This window comes from Miscanthus floridulus, chromosome 7 (genome assembly GCF_019320115.1).
Source record: "Miscanthus floridulus cultivar M001 chromosome 7, ASM1932011v1, whole genome shotgun sequence".
Taxonomy (NCBI): domain Eukaryota; kingdom Viridiplantae; phylum Streptophyta; class Magnoliopsida; order Poales; family Poaceae; genus Miscanthus; species Miscanthus floridulus.
Genome location: NC_089586.1, coordinates 114,365,202 through 114,388,634, shown reverse-complemented (window position 1 = coordinate 114,388,634; position 23,433 = coordinate 114,365,202). Strand labels below are relative to the sequence as shown.

General features: G+C 45.3%; 1 protein-coding gene across 2 annotated transcripts; it reads right to left on the bottom strand.

Moving 5' to 3' along the window:
• Window positions 1-17,945: 17,945 nt before the first annotated feature.
• Window positions 17,946-22,505, bottom strand: LOC136467629 (PHD finger protein At3g20280-like). Of its 2 annotated transcripts, none has more exons than XM_066466391.1 (5): window positions 21,880-22,505; window positions 20,934-21,252; window positions 18,706-20,368; window positions 18,289-18,403; window positions 17,946-18,165 (listed from the first exon to the last, which is right to left on the bottom strand). In XM_066466391.1, the coding sequence occupies exons 1-3, from the start codon at window positions 22,249-22,251 to the stop codon at window positions 18,717-18,719; spliced, it is 2,343 nt and encodes a 780-aa protein (XP_066322488.1). In that variant the 5' UTR covers window positions 22,252-22,505; the 3' UTR covers window positions 17,946-18,165; window positions 18,289-18,403; window positions 18,706-18,716. The 2 variants fall into 2 exon arrangements, with proteins under 2 accessions (XP_066322488.1, XP_066322487.1); XM_066466390.1 differs by having other exon boundaries at window positions 18,681-20,368; window positions 21,880-22,504.
• Between the last annotated feature and the right edge of the window lie 928 nt (window positions 22,506-23,433).

Here is a 23,433-nt window from a genome sequence, read left to right as displayed (position 1 = left end):
TATCTACCCATATGCATTACTCTTCTCCTCATGGATCCAGGTGTGTCAGGTACAAAAGTACCTACTGAGAAGCACTTAGAGTATGAGTACTCTGTTATATCTGAGTAGGTGTTGTCTTTATTATTGACTAAAAAAATCTTGTATCCAATACTTGTAACTCTAAATAAATAGTCATTCATTATTCTCAGTGGTCTTGAATCTTGTAAAGTGTGCAACTCTGTATCCATTGAACTATTGTTGAATAAAAAATTTTCATCCGAGTACTACGGTGTTTAGTGCATACTGTCAAGCGATTGTCCAAGTACTACATCAATCATCCAGGTACTTCACAATGTGGCCATGTAGATAATGGTCGTAGCGTGGCTGGTACCCAAAAAGAAGAAATCCAAAGGATAAGTCTGAACACATTATGACATTTTAGAAATCCTAAAAAGGCATGCAACCATCATATCAATCCGCGCGCGACGTCATTGAAATGGCAGGGAAACTGAAGCACCGCACCCATTAGCATGATTATCAGGCCACATAGTAGTTGGATTCCTGTATAAAAGGTAACCAACCCTGAGCGTCATCTTCCTCTGTCTCATTTCACTTTCAACTTAAGCCCCCATGCCTGCTGTGAGCGCCATCCACCTCAAACCCTAGATCTATAAAAAAGCTCTGCTTGATGGGTAAGGGCAAGAACCCAAGTGCCACTGCCAAGAAGTCTACTAAGAAGAGGGCGCTAGAGGTACCGGAGATGGCTAGAGCCGCCCAGATCTGGCCGGCGCCGAGCACGAAGCCAAAGCACCTCCAGAAACTCCACGATCAGGGCTATTTGTCGGACCAGAAGCTTGGTGAATGAAAAGTGCCTAGAGAGCACCTTATTCCTAATCTTGAGTCAGGTGAGATTGTTCTCTTTGTGCCGTTCATCCAGTATGGGTTAGGATTGCCTGCTTGTACCTTTTTGCATGGGTTTTTGCATTACTATGGCATAAACCTGAATCATCTGAACCCTAACTCCATCTTGCATCTTTCAATTTTTGTTCATCACTATGAAACTTTCCTTTGCATCCCCCATCTATCACTCTTTTATGCTACTTTTTCAAACTAAAACCACACCCGGACGTAGCAAACCCAAGCGTTTTGGGAGGTGCCTATATTCAGTTCTGGGTGGGGAAGAAGAAAGAATATCTCCACTATACCCTAGTTGATTCTATGAAGAATTGGAGAGCCGAGTGGTTTTACACGGGGAATATGTGGTCGCCGCTAGAGGTTCATAGTAATGCTACACCGGTGCCCAATGCCCACTAGGAGAAGGAACCAATGAATGTGACGGAGCTTGAAGGAATTCATCCGTTCCTCAAGCAGCTCTCAGCCATGAAGGATCAAGGCCTGAATGGAGTTGGAGTAGTCGCCAGCTTTATCAGGCGCCGAGTGAAGGTGCTTCAGGAGAGTGTACACTATGGCTTCGAGCACTCTGACCTTTGTGACTTTGCAGTATCTTGATACTGTGGGGACTAACTCTTGTAAATTGATAAGTATTGATACAACATTTGGGGCGCAACTTCAATGACTTGCCTGCCCTGCCTACGCGTGTTAGCTTTGGAGGAGTTGGTGGGAGCAGGGCAGCATCTGCCGAAGCAGACGGAGGGAGCGCCGCCTTTGCTGTCCCTATGGACCAGGAAGCTAGGAGCGAATCTAAAGGGAGATTGGGTGACTTCATAGTCTAGGCAAACCCAAGTGCTAGGCAGGGAGCTACTGGCGGGAAACGATCATTAGAGGCTGATGTTGCCGTCAGGAGTGGGACAATGCCCAAGAGGTCCTGTCGAGCCTCCACAATGAGACCAAGTAAAATACAATCTTGAAATAACTCTATATAGTCTAACAATTATCGTATTCTGAACCCAATCTTGAATAGTCATAGCTCGGGATACTACTGATGAGGAGCAGGAGATGAAGGAAGTAGACACATCGTTCTCCATTAGGCAGTAAGTATGCTTCCGAGTAAAATTCTATACTAGACTTTGTCATGGATATACTTGAAGATGTTGCATTATTCTTGACAAGATGCCACCGCCGGACCTCATAAGCACCCGGACGCCAACTCAAGGTGATGGGGGCGCACCCGGACAAGATGCAGATGGCATGAGTCAATAGGCTGACTTTATATTGTCAGCGCTAGTGTCTACCTTGAAGTTGGGCAAGACATCTAGCGGTATGACACTAGGAAGGCCCTACCTAAAGAAAAAAAATCCTCCACCAAATAAGTGTCAAAACTGTTTGCCGCAGTCTTACATTATCCCAAGAATAGCAATTTCCTTTTGCATGTATCAGGGTACAAAATATAGTGAGTACCCGATCACAAAGCGAAGAACCCCGGGTTAAAGAGAACCCACATGCTGAGAGTGACCAAGTGGAAGGAAACCAAGCAGGCAGGCCTATGTCCCCACCCAAGGCCATTGAAGCACCACAGCCGTAGGGTCCAACATCCATTGATGGTGGGGTAAAATAGGTAGAGTAGGCAAGTACTATGGAGCATGTAGAAGTATCATAGCCATAAGTGGTGGCGCCTGATGAGGGCAAAGCTCACCAGCCGCTGGGATCGAAGCTGATGGAGTTTGCTGCCATCAATGATGGGCAGAGCACTAGCGTGAGTACTCCAACTCTAAGTGCGCCTGCACTAGATGTGGCGATGACAAGTACCTAGATGGTTGGAGAGGAGGAAGCCATCCCAGTGATCGGATCAAGTACCTAGCTCCGAACGTACAGTCTGAAGTTTTCCAAGTTAATGAACTCTTGTTCTGGGTTGTTGAACTAGGCCTCTGTCTTCGATGGCCAACTGAGGGTAAGTCTTGTTCTTTGTTGCTTCTTATGTGTTGATATTTTCTAGGTTCTCATCTCTAGAACAGTCATATACCCAGGATGTAGAGCTGAAGGCCTCTATCAAGGTTCAGGAAGCCCAGGTAGAGCTCACCAGGTTGAAGAAGGAGCAGGGCAAGAAGGAGGCTAAGAGGATGTCCACTCAAAAATAGCATGAAGAGACTCTCTGTATCCTTCGGGCTCAAATTGGTGAGGTTGAGTGCCAAAAGGCAGCCGCTGAAACTAGAAAGAATGACGCCTTTGGTTCTTTGTTGAAGATGATAGAGAAGGCTGAGCTCTTTGATACCAAGCTAAATGGTAAGAGAACTGTATGACTTCCCTGTAGTTCCTGGCATGTAGTAGTCGGTGATCATAATGTTGATCGTGTATGGTCCTCTTTATAGAAGAGCAGATCAGGACCTGGTGGTTGGAAGGTGAGGTAAAGGAGCTAAATGAAGCCCTAAGAACCAAGCACAATCAAATCAAAGAGGTGACTGAGCGAGCGAGCGAGTGAAGAACTCACTTGAGCTAAGCTGATAAAGCGAGGAGTTGATCATGATCTGATGCAGGCTCTAAAATTAGTGACCGACATGAAGGCCTAGCTAGAGAGGGCACAGTCAGAGTAGAACATGCTCTAGGAAGCTATGAAGCCACTCGCTCTCCTCTTCCGTAGGCCAAAATATAGTAAAAAAGGTGGGTGGATATAGTGAAAGAAATCCCCAACCGCTTCGAGCACTACATACGTGGAGCCACCAAGGTCCGCATCCAGAATGTACTCGGTACGCTCCGAGTGCTATACCTGGCTATGGATCTCCATCAGGTAGCCACAAACTATGATGATGAAGGCCATCTTGCTGCTGTGGAAAGAGTTGAGGTGGAACTCAATGGACTCACAACCACCATAACAAATGAATTAGACCTTAGGATGGAGAAGCCTGACGAATAGGTTGTGTAAGTTTGAAAAACTTGTTAAGCATGTGTGCTGGGTAGGCACGTTGTAAGAAACAATGTTCTTTTGCTTGCATAGGCTGTTAGTTGAAATGAAAAACTTAGTCTGTAAGTTTGAAAAAGTAATGCGTCTTGTTGGGGTACTTAAACATCGAAGACGGTTTATTCCAGCTAACTTGTCTGTGCAAAGTTAGCATCTTTTAGACTTGGTAATCTTTTGAGTAAGATTATAGTCTACTTAGGCTATAAGTTTGTCTTGTGGAGTCCTTTAGAAAGGTGCATAAGACTGAGTAGCCGAGTAAAAAGTGATCAACATAGTCGCTATGATTAGAATCATGTTAGACCCTTCTATCGACATTAAGTGCTCGAAGTCACTTGTTCAAGGAACTCTTATAATGATTTTTTGTTGTTAGGATCCCATCATGTAGCCAATGAATTAGGTTACTTGCTTCTAGGAATCACCCTACCCAGGACGACATGCAATAGTTAAACTAAATGTCAGTAATTGGCTCCCGGCCAAGGAGATATAAGCCATCCGAGTAGGAGGCGTATCTCGTATAATATAGCCTAGTACTTGGTATATAGAATAAGAACTATGTGTTGAGTAAATTTATCATATTGAGAGATGTGTAGCCGTGCAATTAGTCAGTCATACATCTTGCATATGATGTAACAAAGGTTGCAACAAAGAGAGACAACTGGAAAGTTGTGTATCTTGAACAAAAGTAAAAAGATAGATTCATCTAGCGAAGAACATTGACTCTATATTATTAACAAAGAATCTTAAGTACAGAAGCTAGAGCACTGAATTTACTTAAATAGGAAAATTACTTAATAATATTAAGCATAAAATCTCCATAGTTGATCGATGTTCGAGGAGTTAGGCACATGATCGCCGTCCACTATGATTAACTCGAAGGAGTCTGGCCAAGTAACTTTGGAGATGATGAAGGGGCCTTCCCAAGGGCTGAGTAGCTTGTGTCGTCCCGAGGTATTCTAGATACACTAGAGGACTAGATCACTGACTTGAAAGGTACAGGGGCGCATGTTCTTATCGTAGTGACGTCGTAGGCCTTGCAGGTACCTAGCAAACTAGAAGAGTGTGTTAAGCTTGATTTCTTGGGCACTGTCAATTTCTAGCCATTGGGTTTCGTCTACTTCGCCTTCATTGTACTGTTCAACCCTAGGAAAGTTCCATATCAAATCTATTAGCAAAATGGCTTCTGAGCTATAAACCAGAAAAGAGGGAGAGTACCCTGTCACTCTGCTCTGCTGAGTGCGCAGTCCCCAAACTACCTTGGGTAACTCATAGATCCACTTGCCACCGTAGTCTTTAAGTTCATCGAATAGCATGGGCTTTAGTCCGGCTAGAAGTAGCCTGTTAGCCCGCTCTACTTGGCTGTTCACTTGAGGATGAGCTATGGAAGCATAGTTGATGCTGATGTCGCAATCTTGAGCCCAACTTTTGAACTCAATAGCTGTAAAAGGTGAGCCAAGATCTATAATGATCCGATTGGGCATACTGAACTAGTACATAATGTCTTGCATGAACTTGACTGCCTTTGTAGCATTGAACTTGATGAGTGGCTTGTACTCTATCCACTTAGTGAACTTGTCAATAGCCATGTAGATGTACTCAAAACCACCCGGTGCTCATTTGAGAGGTCCAACCATGTTGAGCCCCCAGCACAAAAAAGGCCATGATGGAGGGATGTAGATAAGGTTGTGAGCTAGGATGTGGGCTTGCTTGGTGAAGAACTGATAGCCCTTGTAGTGTCGCACTAACTCTTTTGCGTCTTTCAGTGTTGTAGGCCAATAGTACCTAGATCTAAAAGCCTTATCAACTAAGGTCCTGGAGGCTACACGGTTGCCACAACACCCGAAGTGAATTTCCTCCAAGATTTTCTACCCTTCTTTAGGTGAGAACACCAGATGATGCGCCCCGTCGATAGAGCCTGTCCCAGACTAAGACGTAATTCTTGCTTTTGTGTGTGATATGCTTTGCTTATACCTATCATCGAGCAACTTATGGTCTCGGATGTAATCAATAAATACTTGTGTCCATGCTGGGCTGACCACTAGTACCTGGACATCAGGACTTAGAGTACCAGTGGATGTGGAGGCTTCTTGTTTGATTGAAGGGACTAGGAGTTCCTAAACAAACACATAAGGGGTACCTGGGCTCTATCTGATCCCAATTTAGCCAAAACATCAGCCGCAATGTTGAGATCTCGCATAACATGGAGGATTTCTAGACCTTGGAAGTGTTTCTCAAGTTTGCAGACTTCTGCGTAGTAAGCGTCCATAGTCTCCTTGGTGTAGTCCCAATCCTTGTTAACCTAGTTGATGACCACCGAGGACTCGCCATAGACGAGCAAACGCTTGATGCCATATGAGACTGTTACTCGGAGGCCATGAAGGAGGGCCTCGTACTCAGCTTGATTGTTGGTAGCAAGCCAAAGTATTTGTAGGACATATTTAAGTTGTTTTCAATCTAGAGATATGAAGAGAACGCCAGCGCCTACGCCTCCTAGGTTGAGGGAACCATCGAAACTCATCTTCCAATGGTTGAGGATAACTGTCGGAGTAGGCTACTAGGCTTCGGTCCACTCGGCAATGAAATCAGCCAAGACTTGAAATTTGATAGCCTTGCAAGAGATAAACTTGATGTTCTGAGCTCTGAGTTCGACTGACCACTTGGATATGTGTCCTGTTGCATCCCAATTGCGTAGGACATCGCTAAGTGGGATGTCAGATACCACTATTATCTTGTGTTCGTCAAAGTAGTGGCGTAGCTTGCGTGAAGTGATCAAGAGGGCATAGAGGAGCTTTTGCACATGTGGGTACCTGGCCTTGGATTCTGATAGCACCTCACTAATATAATAGACATGTCATTGTACCTTATATATGTGCCCTTCTTCAGCCCACTCCATGACTATTGCTATGCTGACTACCATAGTAGTAGCTACAATGTAGAGTAGGAGTGGTTCATGCTTCTCAGGTGGAGTAAGTATTGGAGAGGTGGACAGGTACTCTTTGAGCTTCTGGAAGGCTTCATCAGCTTTAGCTATCCACTCGAACTTGCCTGACTTTTTCAACAACTTCAAGAAGGGCAAACCTTTCTCCTCGAGTCACGAGATGAAACAATTGAGGGTAGCCATGCACCCTGTCAGTTTCTAAACATCTTTGACACAGTAAGGTCGAGTCATCTAAGTGATTGCTTGAATCTATTTTGTACTAGCTTTGATACCCTGATGGCTCACGAGGAAACTCAATAGCTATCTAGAAGGAACTCCAAACACACACTTTGTTGGGTTAAGCTTCCACCTATACTCATGAAGATTGTCAAATATTTTTGCTTCAAGTACGCGATTAGAGTAGAAGGATCCTTAATCTTAATGACAACATCATCCACGTAGGCTTCTACATTATGACCAATCTGTTCGCTTAGGCACACCTAGATAGCCCATTGATAGGTTGCACCGGTGTTTTTTAACCCAAAGGACATGGTCGTGTAATAGTAGGCTCCAAACGGAGTGATGAGGGATGTCTTGCTCTTATCTTCATTACAGAGGGCAATCTGATGCTAACCTGAGTAGCAATCAAGGAGGATAAAAGAGCTGACCCAGCCATAGAGTCTATAATCTGATCAATGTGAGGTAAGACAAAGGGATCTTTCGGGCAGTGTTTGTTGAGATTTGTGTAGTAGATGCACATGTGCCACTCTTTTGAGTTCTTCTTCTAGACGAGTATAGGATTGGCTAGCCAGTCAGGGTGAAGGATCTCCCTAATGAACCTAGCTACCAATAGCTTGGTGATTTCCTTCTTGATTGCTGCTTTCTTATCTAGTGAGAATTATCATAGTCGTTGCTTGACCGTCTTTGAGATGGGGTTTAAATCCAATTTGTGCTCAGCCAACTCTCTTGGAACACCCAGCAAATCAGCCGACTTCCATGCGAGATATTCTTATTTTCCCTAAGAAAGTTGGTGAGCATGAGATCCTATTCATTGGAAAGGTGGGCGCTGATGATAGCCGTCTTAGAGGGATCACTAGTACCCAAATCAATCTCGATGGTATCCATCTTAGAGGGTGGTGCAATGATTCTCGCCTTCTAAGTCGGAATCTCCATGTCTTCCAGCTTAGTGTGTTGTGCAATGTTGGCAATCTCCTGTGCTTCATAGGCTTGCTGCAATCTAGATGACTTCTGTGTTGCAGTCATATGAGCGCTTGAGGTCGCTTTGGAAGGAGAGTACGCCATTGGGACCTAACATCTTGAGCAAGAGGTATGTGTAATGTGGTATGGCCATGAACTTGGCCAAAGCAGGTCAACCGAAGATAGCATGGTATGATGATTCAAAGTCAGCCACCTCGAACTTGATGAACTCCGTTTAGAAATTATTTGGGTTGCCAAATGTTATCGGGAGCGTGATCTATCCAAGTGGTATGGCAGCCTTGCCGGGTACTATCCCATAGAAAGGGATGTCAGTGGGGGTGAGTAGGCTAGTAAAGTTCAATCCTATCTTCTTCAGCGTATCTGCAAATATTATATTCAAACCTACGTCGGCATCGAACAGGACCTTGCGGACTGTCATGCCGGCTATTGTTGGACCCAAGACGAGTGGATAGTGGCTGGCATTAGTCACGCTAGTCCATTGATCTTTTCTACAAAACTAGATCGGGTACTTGGACCAATTAAGGTATTTTGGTGTTGAGGGCTCGCCTGCCAAGATGTCTCGAAGAGCCAACTTCCCTGAGCGCTTGTTTGATGAAGTCGGCAGACCCACAAAGATTATTGCAATTTGGCTCTTAAACTGTTGAAAGCAAGGGAAAGTGTTGTCATCTCCATCTTTGTTGTTAATAGCTTTACCCTTGCCCTTATTACTTTTGCCATAGAAACCCAGTCCTTGGAGTTGTCCGCACTCGGTCGCCGCGTGCTTGGCGTTCTTATGGAAAGGACAGGGTAAATTCTTGAGGCCTTCAAACTTCTTGTTATGTTTGTTAAACTTCTTGGACCTGTCCATGGAAGCAAGGGTGTTGTCAGGTCCTCTCTTTCTGCTGGACCGTCCACCCTAATTGCTTCTGGGTCATAACCTTTGTCTTGTTGGCCGCATGGGAGTTGTTCATGAGTACGCTCTTTAGATGCAATCATCTTCTGTACTGCACGCTTAAATTCCTCTGCGGTCTCTAGATTATCATCATAGAATTTTTCAAACGACCACTTGTATTTGATCCCATTGGCGAAGTGATCTATCACCTCCCTATCTGTGATATCATAGACTTGGGCTCGTAACTCAGCAAAGCAGCGATAATATTGCTGGAAGGTTTCATCTGGTTTTTGCTTGCAAGTTCTAAGCTCATTCTCAGTACTTGGGTGGGTGAGGACGCTACAAAAATTTTCATAGAATTTGCCCTGAAGTTGTCCCTAAGTATCAATGGAGTGGGATCATAGCTTATCAAACCAAGCAAGGGGCACAGTATCGAGTGCCATGGGAAAATATAACACTTTGATGTCATCATCGCCACCTGCCAACCTGATGGACTGAGAGTAGATGCGCAACCATTGGTTGGGCTCTATCTTCCTGTCGTACTTGGTATGGTTGGATGGCTTGAACTTGTAGGGAAGCCGAACAGAGAGTAGTCTGTTAGAGAAACATGGAAACCTATCTAGTGAGATGTCGGCCTCTCTATACTCAAACTCATGTCTGCCTTCCCTATTGCTGTACTAGTGCCCATGATAGGCTGACTGTGCGGCACCCTAATTCCTGCTCTGGTTACCCTATGGCCCTAGATGGGAGTGGGTTGGTACTCGCTGTCCTCCTCCTTGGTTACCATGTGGTCCCAGATGAGAGTGGACTGGTGCCCACGCCTCTGGTCCTCGGGAAGGGTTAGCTTGGGATGTCACTTTTGCAGCCTGCATCTGAAGGGTTGTGGATTCTAGAATGACTTTGAGTCATTGTTGATCTGGAGTAGAGTTTTCTATGGCCACCATCTCTTCTACCAGAGGGTGTAGATGTTGGCGTAGGGCATAGTGAAGACCCTATGGCCAGCTACTTCTATGAACTCAGGCTCAAGATTATGTGATGCAGAGGCTCTGATGGCATCACGGTCTTGGCACTATCGTTCTGCTTCTTCATCCCATAGGCGTTGTTCATATGCTGCCTTTGCAACCAAGCGTCATTGTTCAACGTCTCGACAAGTAGACTGATACCATTACCACTCTTCATTATGGTGTTGGGTGCGGTTGCATCGAGCCTGTCGAGCTCTGTTCTTCCTTTCCCTAGCCGTCTTCTGCTCATCCATCTCTCCATTGGGTGGCGTGGTGTCTAGAGAGAAGTTGGATAAGGCTTACTCTCCATCTTGGATATCTAGTGGGTTAGGCATAGGGATCTGAGGTGGTTGCCTAGCCATAAAGGCTTCTATGGAGTGCCTCGTGGCCGAGTGAGTTCTAGATTCTGCAGTCGTCGTGATGTCCAAGATCTCCGTAGAACCGTGATCATTGTTGTCCGCTAGAAGAGTTTTGTCATCCTGATAAAGTAAACATACATTGATAATTCTAACCTATCTACTTTTTAAACCTTTGTGGTCATTGATGACAAAGGGAGAGAAATAGTGCACAAAGATAGTAAATAGACACCAAAGGAGAGAATTTGACATAGGGGGAGAGATATGACAAAGAAAATGAATCAATTAAAATTTTGAGCACACAAGTAGGGGGAGCAAGCTCATGAACTTGTATGGTGCATTTGAATGTGCATTTCATATGTTTGCTTGCATGGCACAAGTTTTAAATTTCGATATCCATGCTTGTGTGGTGTATGCTAGTTGTAGGTTTAAATGATGAAATGAAAAACTAGTATGCATTGGTTATATAGTGATTTCATTTTCAAAGTGTTGTTTCCAAGTGGTATCAAGCTAACCATGATGCTAAGGATGGTATAATGGTGCACTCTGATTGGTATCACACTTCAAAGGTCCATCTTTTATACCTTAGCATCATTTGGTAGACATCGACTCCTATATTTCCTATCCAAGCATATGTGCAAGCTACAATCCAAACTCTTAGCACATATGTAGGGGGAGCAATTGCTACCATTTGGGGTTCATGAAACTTGTCCATATCCTTTTACACATGGTAAATATGCTTGGGCAAGCAACATGGATTCAATTGAATTTCAATTCATATCTTTGTGAAAGGGTTGTCATCAATTACCAAAAACGGGGAGATTGAAAGCTCTAGTTTGGTTTTGGTGAATTGATGAAACCCTAAGTGCTAACCTAGTTTATCAAGTGATCATGAGATAGGTAGCACACTCCGAGTGATGAAGCAAATGAAGATCATAGCATGATGATGATGATACCATGATGATGATCAAGTGCTTGGACTTGGAAAGAAGAAAGAGAAAAACAAAAAGCTCAAGGCAAAGGTATAAACCATAAGAGCTATTTTGTTTTGGTGATCAAGATACTTAGAGAGTGTGATCACATTTAGGATTGATAGCCGTGCTATTAAGAGGGGTGAAACTCGTATCGGAATGCGGTTATCAAAGTGCCACTAGATGCTCTAACTCATTGCATATGCATTTAGGATCTAGTGGAGTGCTAACACCCTTGAAAATGTTTGTGAAAATATGCTAACACATGTGCATAAGGTGATACACTTGGTGGTTGGCACATTTGATCAAGGGTGGTGAAGTTTGGGAGCAAAGGTAAGAAACTCCACCGAAGGAGTGTTCGCCCGTAGAGTGTGGACAGTCCGATGGTGCCACTGGTGCCCTAGATAGAAAAGACAGAGGTCACTAGGAGTGACCGGACGTTGGCCACGGTTGGACCGGCACGTCCGGTCAGATGTATCAGCGAAGACGCTGGCGTCGGTCAAATGACCAGACGCTGGCAGGATGTGTCCGATCAGTGCTGACGTGAGGCACACAGAGGAGACATTGAATGACCGGACGCTAGGTGAGTCCGATTGGGCATGACCGGACACGTCCAGTCGTGAAAATTCATGTTTGGAACCTTACTGGAAATGACCGGACGCTGGGGTCCAGCGTCCGATCACTTTCTAACTAACGCGTCCGGTCAACTGATGACCGTTGAAATCTGACGAATAGTATTTGAAGCAGGGGACACGTGGCGTGAATCACGTGACCGGACGCTGAGGGCCAGCGTCCGGTCGATTAAACCAGAGTGTCCGGTCACCCCGCATTGTGTCCAGTGAAAGGGTACAACGGCTCTATTTCCTAGGGGCTTCTATTTAAGCCCCATGGCCGGTTGAAGCTCACAACTTTGGCCATTTTCATTGATATAGCAACCTTGTGAGCTTAGCCAAAGCCCTCCCACTCATCTCCATCAGTGATTCATCATCTTTGTGAGATTGGGAGAGAATCCAAGTGCATTGCTTGAGTGTTTGCATCTAGAGGCACTTGTTGTTCGTGTTTCGCTACGGGTTTCGCTTGTTACTCTTGGTGGTTGCTGCCACCTAGATGGCTTGGAGCAGCAAGGATCGTTGAGCGGAGGGTGGTGATTGTCTCTGGCTCCGATCATGGTGATTGTGAGGGGTTCTTGACCTTTCCCCGACGGAGAGCCAAAAGGTACTCTAGTGGATTGCTCGTGGCTTGTGTGATCCTCATCTTGTGTTGGTTGTGCGGCACCCTATTGAGGGTTTGGCATGTGAAGCCAATTAGCGCGTGAACCTCCAAGTGAGTGAATCGCCACAACGAGGACTAGCTTGCCGGCAAGCAAGTGAACCTCGATAAAAAATTATTGTGTTCATCATTGATTCCGAGCTGATTGGTCTTCATTGTTATTCATCCTTGTGATTGATTGGTTCCTTCATCTACGCGGTGGTATAATCTTCTTGATCACTCTCTTTACATTATTGCAAACTAGTTGTCAAGCTCTTTAGTGTAGCTAGTTGTAAGAGCTTGCATGCTTGGTTGGTGTAGCTCTTTAGTTAGCCTTTGAGAGCACACTAACATAGAGTAGTGTCATAGCTATTGTGTGAATAGACACTATCTAAACTATAATTGTGATAGGTGGCTTGCCTTTTGAGTAGGCTAGCGCAACACTTGCTTCGCCTCATAATTGTCTAACCGTTTTGTTAAGTGTTTTTGTAGAAATTTTTAATAGGCTATTCACCCCCCCTCTAGCCATTAGGACCTTTCATCCTCGCTCACACGTCGCCACCCTTGTCGCTCATGGCTCCTCCACGCTCGTCCGACCGTAACTCACGCGGTGGTTGTCTCGCTCGCGGCTAGGAGCAAAAGAAGCGACGGTAGGGTCACCGAGAGCGGCGCGCTGGGAGCTCGTCCTCCTCCCTTGGTCCTCCTCCCACCGAAGGCCTCCTCCTTCTCCGCTAGGAGCTCATCGAATCTAGCACATGTGGTGCACGTGGTACGGCCTCCATGTGAGAGGGTGGAGCACCTCGACTCCGGCAAGGGTGCTAGCATCCGGCGATGAGATTTGGTGCGCGGGGGAGGATAGAGGAGGACGTCCACGCCGTGATGACTCTCGATGAGGGTGGAGGTCCATGGCGCGGGAGGGTGGAGTAGCCTCACCATGGTGGAGCACCTCGACTCCACGAGGCTTCTTGCATTCTTCTCCGACGACGAGATCTGGCGCGCGGGAGGCCCAAGAGGTGAGAGGCGTCCGGAGGTGAGGGGAACGAGCACGGGGGCTGGCTCCAGGAGAACAACTGATTCGAGCGTTCAATCCTGGCTAGGCTAAAGGGGTATGGATGGCCAGCCCTAGCCAGGCCCCAGCCCATTTTCAGGCAACCAAACATGCAAAAATTGGCTCCAGGGAGCTAGGTTAGGGGTTGGCCACCCAACCAAACACACCCATAGACAACGGTTTTTACTTAAATGACTCCAAATGATGATTTAGAGAATATATTTTAGAAAGGCTCTTGGAGATGTTGCAGTTGTACAATGTGTGCAACCGAAATGGCACACAGGTATTCACTAACGAAGAGATCAAATGAGTCCTTGTGTTTTAATGTGAAGAAGAGATTGTGGTAACAATCTGATATTACATGAAAAAAGAAATCAGTTGTCACTTTGTCTTGCTCTTTCATACTAGCTTTATTTTTATAAGGTTTTATTAGATGATAACTAGGATTTATAGTAGTGTGTTTAGCCTAGATTTCACTCTTGCTCTCTAAGAGCATCTCGAACAGATACTTATCTCACTCATCCCCAATATGAAAAATATGCAACATAAGAGATTGTGGTTGCTCCAATAACTTACTCATCCTATCCACAATACCTAAGTTTTAAGTAACTATTTAAAATCTACACCCTTTCCCTCAAATGGAGGTGATCCACTCTCTCTCCCCCTATCCACTTTAAAGGTATTGGTAATCTGTTGGGAGAGGAGAAAGAAAATCTACATTACTAATAGCAAGAGATCATAGACTTTTAAGGGATGTAGAATAAGTCATTCGTTGAAGATGCTCTTTCTTAGTGTGGCGTCCCTAAGGACTAATTAGATTGATTTTTAGGCTAACTTAGGAGCCAAGATGCTTCGGATTTACAAATTGTATAGTATATGGTTTGTCTTTAAGTTTTTAGAAACCAATTGAACCTCCCCTCTTGGACCATTAAGTACTTACAACCTTGATTCCATTTTGAGCATCATGTATATTCTTCTTAAACTTGTTCAACATGATCTCATTGCCTGCCAATGTCACAAGAGTATCATCAGAAATATAAAGGGACATGTGCTACATCAAGGAGAGGTGGATACCCATATAAGTCTCGAAATGGTGACATTTTCATAGATGAGTGAAGCGTGGTATTATACCAAAACTCAGCTAAATAACAGCCATGACATGCACTTCCTACGTTCACTCTTTCTATTTGGCCATCACTCTATGGATGATAAGAGGTAGCCTTATACAATTCATCGCTCTGTGAATGATAAGAGGCACTGCTATGCAATTTCACCTCTATGAGAAGGGAATGAGTCTTGCCAGAGCTTACTAGTAAAGATACTCTCTATAAATGACAATAGAGGTAGGTAATCCATGAAGTTTGAATATACTAGAACCAGCTTCTCACGAGTTATACTGGTTAGAGCAGTGTGCTTAGGGATCTCCCTTGACAGTACAACTTCTTATTCCAATGCCTAGGGAGGGATCTTCCCCATGTGGTCGAATTTTTAATAGCATACTACTAGAAGGATGCATGATACATATAACCATCAAGAATACATAAAGCTAACATAAATTGTTTCCAGGCTGTTTGGCAGCTGGCTGCTGCAGCCAAAAGTTGTTGTTGCTACAGTAGCTAAAGAGGAGGACAAAAGTGACAGCTTCAGCTGCAGCCGCTGTTAATCAGAAGCGAACAACTAATTTCATTCCTTGGTAGTCTATACACCTAGATATACGTTATGTCTAATATATAGTAAAAATCATGTATATAGAGAAAAAAAACATAACGACATAAAATTTGGAATGACAGTAAAAAATTTTCCTCTAACTTACCTATCTAGCCCTTGGTCGTGGCCATGAGCTTGAGCATGCCAAAAAGACTAGAGAGAGAAGAGAAGCAATGCAATGACGTAGCTGAAGACAAACGTCAGTAGGCCTGCATGGTTGTCTCCTTATGGTTCCATGAGCAGGGGCAGATCCAGCGTGGGGGCTCAAGCCCCCTCTACCCGCTGAAAGGGATGAGAGAGGGGAAGAGAAGAAAAGGGAGAGGAAAAAGAAGAAGAGGGGGTTGAATGAAGAAGGGAGATGAGCACACCCTAAGATCCATTCCCGCATTCGCCCCTATCCCATAAGCATGCATGCACATGTGTCTTTGTCGATGTACACCTCAACAGACAGTGTGGAAGAGGTAGTGGATAAAGCCGAGTAAAAGAATCTGCAAATTTACAGCTTTAGTAGGATGCTCGGATTTATGCTAGCCCCTACATGTCTAGGAACATATTATGTATCTACTCAGAAATGACTATTATTGTGGAAGCATAGTTTCCGAGCAGTGGCACGTGGAAGACGACAATTGCAACATCATGCAACAAGCTTGTTACGCAGAAAGGAAGCTAGATGGACAAGACAACAATAAGAAACCTGAAAGAAAATAAAATAAACACATTGAACAAATATATAAAAACAATAGTATTCCTATAATATATACAGAAAACTAGGTGTTTCAAAAAATATGGCATCGGTGTTGCACCACGGCTATGGCGTGACACCGCCTAGATACCTCATGTGCATCCACGATTAGGGAGTGAAATAACCAACCGAACCGCCAGTGTCTCCCTCTGTCCCTCCGCTAATAAATGCAACTGTGGCACCATATTCTTTCAATAAGGTAGCATTTGGTTTTGGGGTGGGAGGTTTCTTTTGTTCGGTCAGTCTGTTTCCTCTCGATTCACCTAAAACTTATTTTGACACTAACGTGATACAATGAGCCATCTCATTCTACATTGAGTTAGCATTCTCACCTAACTTCCACTCTGTCTCATTAATTATTTTCTCTTTGGCTTCGGGGAACATTCTCAGATGGGTATATTTTCTCTATGGTTCAGTTTAGGGACACTTAGGACAAAGTCATCCTGAGGATGGCTATATTCTCTCTAGATTATCCATAAAGAGTAGAGAGACATTGTGTACTGAATAAGGACGGGAGACAGTAACAGAATGTGCATAATTTGTAAGTTTGTCAACCACCACAAGGGTGATATCTATGCCTTCAGATTTAGATAGTTTTCCACAAACTCGTAGATTTAGATAGTTTTCCTCAAACTCGGTAGCAATGCATTGTCATGCTCAGAGATGTCAACGGGGACCCAATCCCTGATTCCCCATGGGGAATTCCCCTATTAGGGGACGGGGATGGGACTAAATTTGTCCCCACGGGGTACTAAATGGGGGAAATCATTCCCCGTCGGGTCTGGCGGGGGCGGGTCTGGGAGCCTGTCCCCCGTCCCCGTTAACCCGCATCCACGCTTCCTCACCTGCTCACAGCCTCTAACTCATTTCCTCGGCCCATCAGTCCAACAAAGCCCGTGTAAGAATGCCACATATATATAGAAAAACCTAGCTCCTTCAGTCTCCTACTCTGCCTCCCCGCCGCCGCACTCCCTCTTGTAGTCTCGCATCTGGGCGCTGCACTCCCGCATCTCCTTCTGCTCTGCTAGCCCTGTGCATGACGCGAGTAACGTGACACTCCCTCCTGTATCTCCGCTCTACTGCTCGCTCGTGCTCCCTCAACCAGCCAGCAGCCGCACTCCAACGGCCACCATGTGCATCTATCTTTCAATTCTTGACCGTGATTGGCTAGAGGATAGAAGAAGAATAGCAGTGGAGCTCCGTGGCCCTGTAGGAGTCTTGTTTAATTTTGCTTTGTATTTTATTTAAATTTAGATTTTCTGAGATGGGAACTAGATCTATTTCATGGCAAACCAGATGTACGAGATTCTTATCAACTGTGAACTTACTAGGATTGCTTCTTTGGATTTTCGATTCGCTTTTGTCCATAGTAACTAGCTAGATTTTGTGACGGGGACGGGGACCCTGTGGGGATAAAATCCCCGCACGGGGACGGGAGAGGAACTTCCCCGTTGGCATTCACGGGGATGGGGATGGAAATTTTTTTACCCCGCGGGGACGGGGATGGGAAGCTGTCCCCCGACGGGGAATTCCCCGTTGACATCTTTAGTCATGCTAAATCACGAACTGGAAGTGAATCCGGAAGCCCGGAACGTGAATGTGATGGCCTTGTACTCTTTACGGCTTGACATGTTCTTTTCAGATATGTGAGTACTTGGAGGTATGTGATGGTAGGAGTGAATATCGAGCTAGCTCGGCTCGGTCCAACTTGTCATCCTCTCTCTCTGTTCCTAATTTCTCACTCATCAAAGATAGGAGAATGAGGCAAGCTTTTTAGATTGGCTATAAGACAGAGAATGTGTTGAATGATGGAAAGTAAACGACTCTTCAAATGAGGGTTTAGAGAATGAGTTTAAGAAAGATAATTAAAGATGCTCTTAGATTTGACTTAGGAAGTACAAATTGAAACGGATGAAGTAGCTGCAAACATTACAAACTGACAGAAGGATTGGAGACTTATAGCGAGTGGCATGAGTTAGCAGGCCGGTGGTGGTGATAGATTGCACGGTAGACTGTATCACATTGGAACATGGCCCGGGGTGATAATTAGGCAAATATAATTATTGTGACTCGGTAATCCAGTCCTAACTCAGCTAAAACCTATCTAATTACAACATTACAGATGAGCACAGAACAAATAAAGGGGGAAATGGAATTAAATAGTTAGGAACTCAAGATTATCAATCTACATAAAGTACAACATCACGATTATATTTCCTGTGTTCTAGGATTCTCTAACTACACCAGAAGGCAGTACCTGCAGAGTTTAGTAAACCTCATGTCAGCAGGAACGTAAATATTTTTTGCAAAAAATGTGGTGATACCAGTAAACTACGAATGGAGTAGGCCAGAGCATGTTTCCAAGGGGCACAGAACTAACCTCCTGGAAAAATGGTTGGTGATGGCTAAATTTATAATGCTGTCCAAGAGAATGTAGAGAACACAGTTGATCACTGATGTTGGTAAAACAAATGGTAGATTCAGAATAGTTCCATCTGTGAAAAGATTTAAGATAAGGTAAGATACAAATGTTCAATCCAAAAGGCCATACAAGGTTACAGTTTTCAGAGTTGGGGGAAAAACATGGGCTGAAATAAATACAGGCTACTAAAGGTGGCCTAAGAATACTTGTAAACCATGAGTTCAAATAAGCTAATGTGATTGACATAGCCATAATAAGTAAAGAACTCAGAGCTACAAGCATCAATTTCAAATAATGTAATTTAAAAGAATCACTATCAGCATAAATCAAAACAGGCAAGATTTTCAGACCTGAAAAACGAAAATTGGATGCAACCTGCTACTAAATTAGTTTGCTTCTTCTTTTGCTTCTGTGTCACAACCCACTGCTTCATCTTCATGAACAAATAAAGTTTTGTCCTCAGGGTGCAAGATGCCATTTGAAGTTACTTTTTGGGTAATATCTGAGACTACATTAAAGCCTGATTTCTCTTTATATAGTTCTCTGTTGGGAGATTTCTTTACTACATTTTCAGTTGACCCATTTGGATTCTGTGTTTGATCTGTTGGTATTCCAGCATTAGCGGTGACACACACATCACCAATTGAAGAGGATTGTTCAGGGGGCTTTTCTTCAGCAACAAGACTGCTGCTTTGATCTATGGGTGGTCCATTGTTGGTGCCCATTTCCATATCTTGGATTGTATGTGGATATGGATCAGACACTGCATCAATCTGGGTCTTCTCTTCAATAGTACCAATGTTGCTTTGCTGTACTGGTATTCCAGTACTGTTAGTCATCTTCACGTCAGTGATTCTATGTGCCTCAGAAGTTGCTTCACTGGAGAGCTTTTCTTCAGTACCGAAGTTGCTGCATTGATCTGTTGTTGTTCCTGTGTTGGTAGTCGTCTCTCCATCTTTCATTTTATCTGTCTCAATGGTTGATTGTGCCCTGGGCTTTTCTTCACTAGCAACAACCTTGGTTTGTTCAGTTTCAATTGATGTTCCACTACTATCAACCAATTCCTCATCTCTACTCACAGGGGTCTCAGAGTTTGCTTCAGACTTGACCTTTGCTTCAGCACCAGAAATTTCTGCAGTATGCTTACCATGCATGATATCATTTGCTGAATCTGCAGGGTTCAAAGAGGAATCACTTCTCAATCTTTTGTTAAGAGGGGATGATCTCACATCAGGTTGTATTGTAGTATTGCACGGTTGCCCAGTTCCTTCCTTTCCATTAGAGGACGTTTCAGCTTTAACAACTATTGATGATCTTAAGGTAGAAACTAATTGTGACTGTGAACCAGCCATGACAGCACCCAGTGCCAATACATTACTGTTGGGTGCTGTGCTGCCACCTTGAGTGGAGATTGGCTTCATAAGGTTTCCATTTGCAGCCAACTTTTGGTGATTTCCCTTTGCAGCCATGTTTTCTGCTGATCCTTGCAAAGAAAGCTGTGCTCCACCACCAGATGGAGCAGCCTTTGATGCAACTACAGTTCTTGTAACCTTGCCATATTTTGGTGGCAAGGGTTTGCCGTTACTCTGAGTCAGGCATGCAGAACAATGCCACTCAGCTTTAGGGACACCCTTATTGCCATACTGCTGAAGGCATTTCAAGTGTACTCCCCTCTCACAAGCATCACAAACAAGTACACTGTCTGTACCAATGATAACAACTTTGCATATTTGACAACTCAAGCGAGAATGCATGTACTCAGTTGATGGTGGAGTCCAGCTAGGATGGTTTGCAGGTTGGTGCAGAAACTGTTGAACATTCTTTGCTATCTCATTGTGATTGACAAAAGTAGGTTTTGGTGGAACAAATGCCACACCTGGTGTGGCACGATGCCCCATAACAGGGTTACCTGCCATGGCTTGAACTGCCACAAGTTTTGTGTCCTGGTTTTTCACCATCTGATTGGAACTCTGTACAGCATTTACATTGGACCTAGCAGATGTTTCTAGAGTTGACTTGTTTGAGTGGACAACAGTTGCTGCAGCAGTAAGCAATACGGATAAATTAGTTTGTGAGCAATGTTAATGAAAAAGGAAAACATCAGCTAATTCTAAAATCAGGGATATATAACGCCCCTCCACCTTTTGTGCACAGGGATATGCAAAGATTGGAACTAACAAGTGGCAGTTTGATAAATTAAGCACAATTTTCCGAAGGAAAGAGTGTTCAGAGAAAAAGACATAGATGCTACAGTAAAAGACTAATTAAAAGTCAGACAGCTTGACTGTTCATTAGCCACAGCAGTTGTCATACAACTGTTGTGCTTTATGTGCTTTGCTCACTCTTGAACAACAAAATGAAACACGGGGAGGGTGTATTTCTAATATCTAATAGCTAAAATTTTTGGTCCATCTTATTTGCAGCTTTGAGCAGTGTACAGACTCAGGATTTGGATGTGCAGTGAGATCATATCCAAAAGCTATCAACATGCCCAAGAAGGCATCTTATTTACATACAATAAGCTAAAGTAAGAAGTGCCTACTTTTACCCAAAAGGTAAATAAATAAATAAGAGATGCTGTGAACAGGAAGACAGGGAAATACCTCCATTGTGTGCTAAATTCAGAGGACCACTAACATTTTTGTCCAATTTAAGGTTTGATGTAGCAGTATGGAGTTGGGGAATAATTGATGAGTTGGCAACTGGTTTTACAGGAGATGATCCTGGTGGTTTCAAGGTAGCTGGGGATGTAGAGGTTAATGGGGCAGTAGCAGCTGAAGATGGAACTGGTGGGTTCCTAGGAACCCCAACACCAAACTTGGTAGCCCCATTCAAACCATGGAATTCAGACATTCCACTTGAGACGACTGTTTGCGGTGCGCAAACTGTTGATTGCACTGGAGCTTCCTTGACTTCTTCCATCTGTAAATAAATGAAACAGTCAGATGGTATACATACATCGTGTTTTGCACAGACACTAATTTTTAAGTTGAAAGTAATGGTAATTTGTAACCGAAAACGCACTTAGAAACTACAGTACTTGAGCTGGAAAAGTCATGACAAGACAATAATCAATTATTCGAAGGGATCCACGCACACAAATAGCAAGTTTAGCATACACAAGACAAAGGCGACACTCAAGTTGCAGACATACTAATTCTACAATAACAAGTAAACGAAACATAAACATTTGCTCGAAGCATGTACGTGATAAGTAAATATGAGACACTGCCAGAAACTCTCCAAGAGCAAATAAAATGTGCCGAATTAGAATATGACAAAAGGAACATAGCATATCCATATACAAGCAGTTATCCAAGAATCCCTGGAATCATTATTCCTATTCGCTAACGCATCATTCAGAAGCAATAGCTTGCGCCATGCAAACAGCAGTGCCATGCCATACAAACTAATACAGTCCAATAGTCATACAAGCATTCTCACATCGCATTTATCACCCCGGTTCAGATTTTCAAAGCTCCAACCGGTTCACCACGATGGCTATTAACTGCGCGGGAATAGGTGCAAACGAGAGAGAGTTAGCAAAACCTTGCGCTTAGTAAGCATGAGCCTATCGGCGATGGAGGCCTTGGGCGGGCGAAAGCCCATGGCAGCTGGGTCCTTGGCGCGGTTGAGCCCGAGATCCTCGACGACCGCGCGCACCGCCTCCCCCGGGACCAGATCCTTGGGCCGCACGGCCCCCTCGGCGACGGCGGCGGCCAGCTTCTCCCGCGCCTCGGCCGCGAGCGCCCGCTCCGCCGCCGTGGGCACCCTCCCGCAGCGCACCTCCCCGGCCGCGGCCAGCACCATCACGATCTCCGCCACCCGCCTCAGCCCCGCGCCGTCATCGCCGCGTCGCCGCTTCCGCGAGGCACAAGCGGGCGACGCTGCCGCCGCCGCCGCGGCGCGGGCGTCCCCCATCCCCGAGGGGAACGCGAAACCCTAGGGGGCAAGGGGATGGAGCCGGCGCCGGCGCCGGCCGGCGGCGCCTCCGGAAGGTTCGAGAAGCCGCTGGAAGCGGAAGCTGCGGGGAATTCAAATGTTCCCCCGCTTTGGCGCTCAATTAGACGCGGGAAGGAAAGGAAGGGGGGTTCGGGAGTGAGATGGCGGTGAGATGCGCGAAGCGGAGGGGGGAGACGAGACGAGGGGGGCGGGCGATGAGGGGGATTAGTCGCAGGGGTGTAAGAGTAGAACACAGCACAGCACGGTGAATTTTTTATTTTTCGCTTCCGGATTTATGAGCGGTGGGGCAGTCCGGGTCCGGGATCGGGTTGGTGGGTAGGACCGTAGGAGGCCGGCAGTGGGCTAGATGGACGGCGGGGATACGACGAGGGAGGTGTCATCGATGGCGTTGGTTAGTTGGGTACTGGGTTCTTTTCTGCGGCCTGCGTGATGCAGTTGACATTGGGCCTAGCAGGCTGGATGACGGAAGAAGGCTTTGCTGATAAAGATGAGCTCGGCCGCCTGGGCTTGGCAATCAATCAAAAAGGAAAAACTTGCGTCACATATTCTGTACCTCCCATGCCTGAAATTCGCCCAGCGGCTCTAGAAGCCTGTCTTAACTTCAATCTCTGTGTCTTTATTTGGAAATATATCTCTTGATTCTCTATACCTTTTTAAGCAATGTTTTCAGGGCGTCGCTTTGTCGTCGCTTAATTGCCAAGGCGCTCCACGCGGGACGCCACAGCAGACGACTCGCCTTACGGGGAGACCTCTGTTCTGAGCGGCGGGGAAACGCGTGAGAAGGATTGGAAACGGCGGGAAAAACTGGGAGAGAAGGGGTGCACAGGAGAAACAGAGCGCACCGAAGGGAGGGAGAGAGAGAGCGGGCGCGTGGGAGATTCACCAGCAGGAGAGCGGGAGGGGAACCAGAAGCCGCAGCTCGCCCGTGCGGACACGTTCTCCCGCGCCGACGGGAGAAGTTGTTGCCCGTCCGTCGCCGAGCCGTGCGGCCGCCTGTGCGAGCTGCGGCCATGTTCCCCCAATCGGCGCTGACCTGAAACATTTGGAGGAGAGAGGGAAGCAAGAGACAGAGAGGGCGGAGGCAGGGCGGTAGTGGAGAGAGAGAGAGAGAGAGAGATGCGGCGGCGCTGGAGAGAGGAT

Bases quoted from the DNA above. Each gene is read 5' to 3' on its own strand.
- LOC136467629 (XM_066466391.1), bottom strand. From the start codon at position 22,251: ATGGGGGACGCCCGCGCCGCGGCGGCGGCGGCAGCGTCGCCCGCTTGT. The intron at 21,253-21,879 runs GTTTTGCTAACT...ATTTATTTACAG, and splicing joins TCATGCTTACTAAGCGCAAG to ATGGAAGAAGTCAAGGAAGC. The intron at 20,369-20,933 runs GTATTTCCCTGT...TTACTGCTGCAG, and splicing joins GAATTTAGCACACAATGGAG to CAACTGTTGTCCACTCAAAC.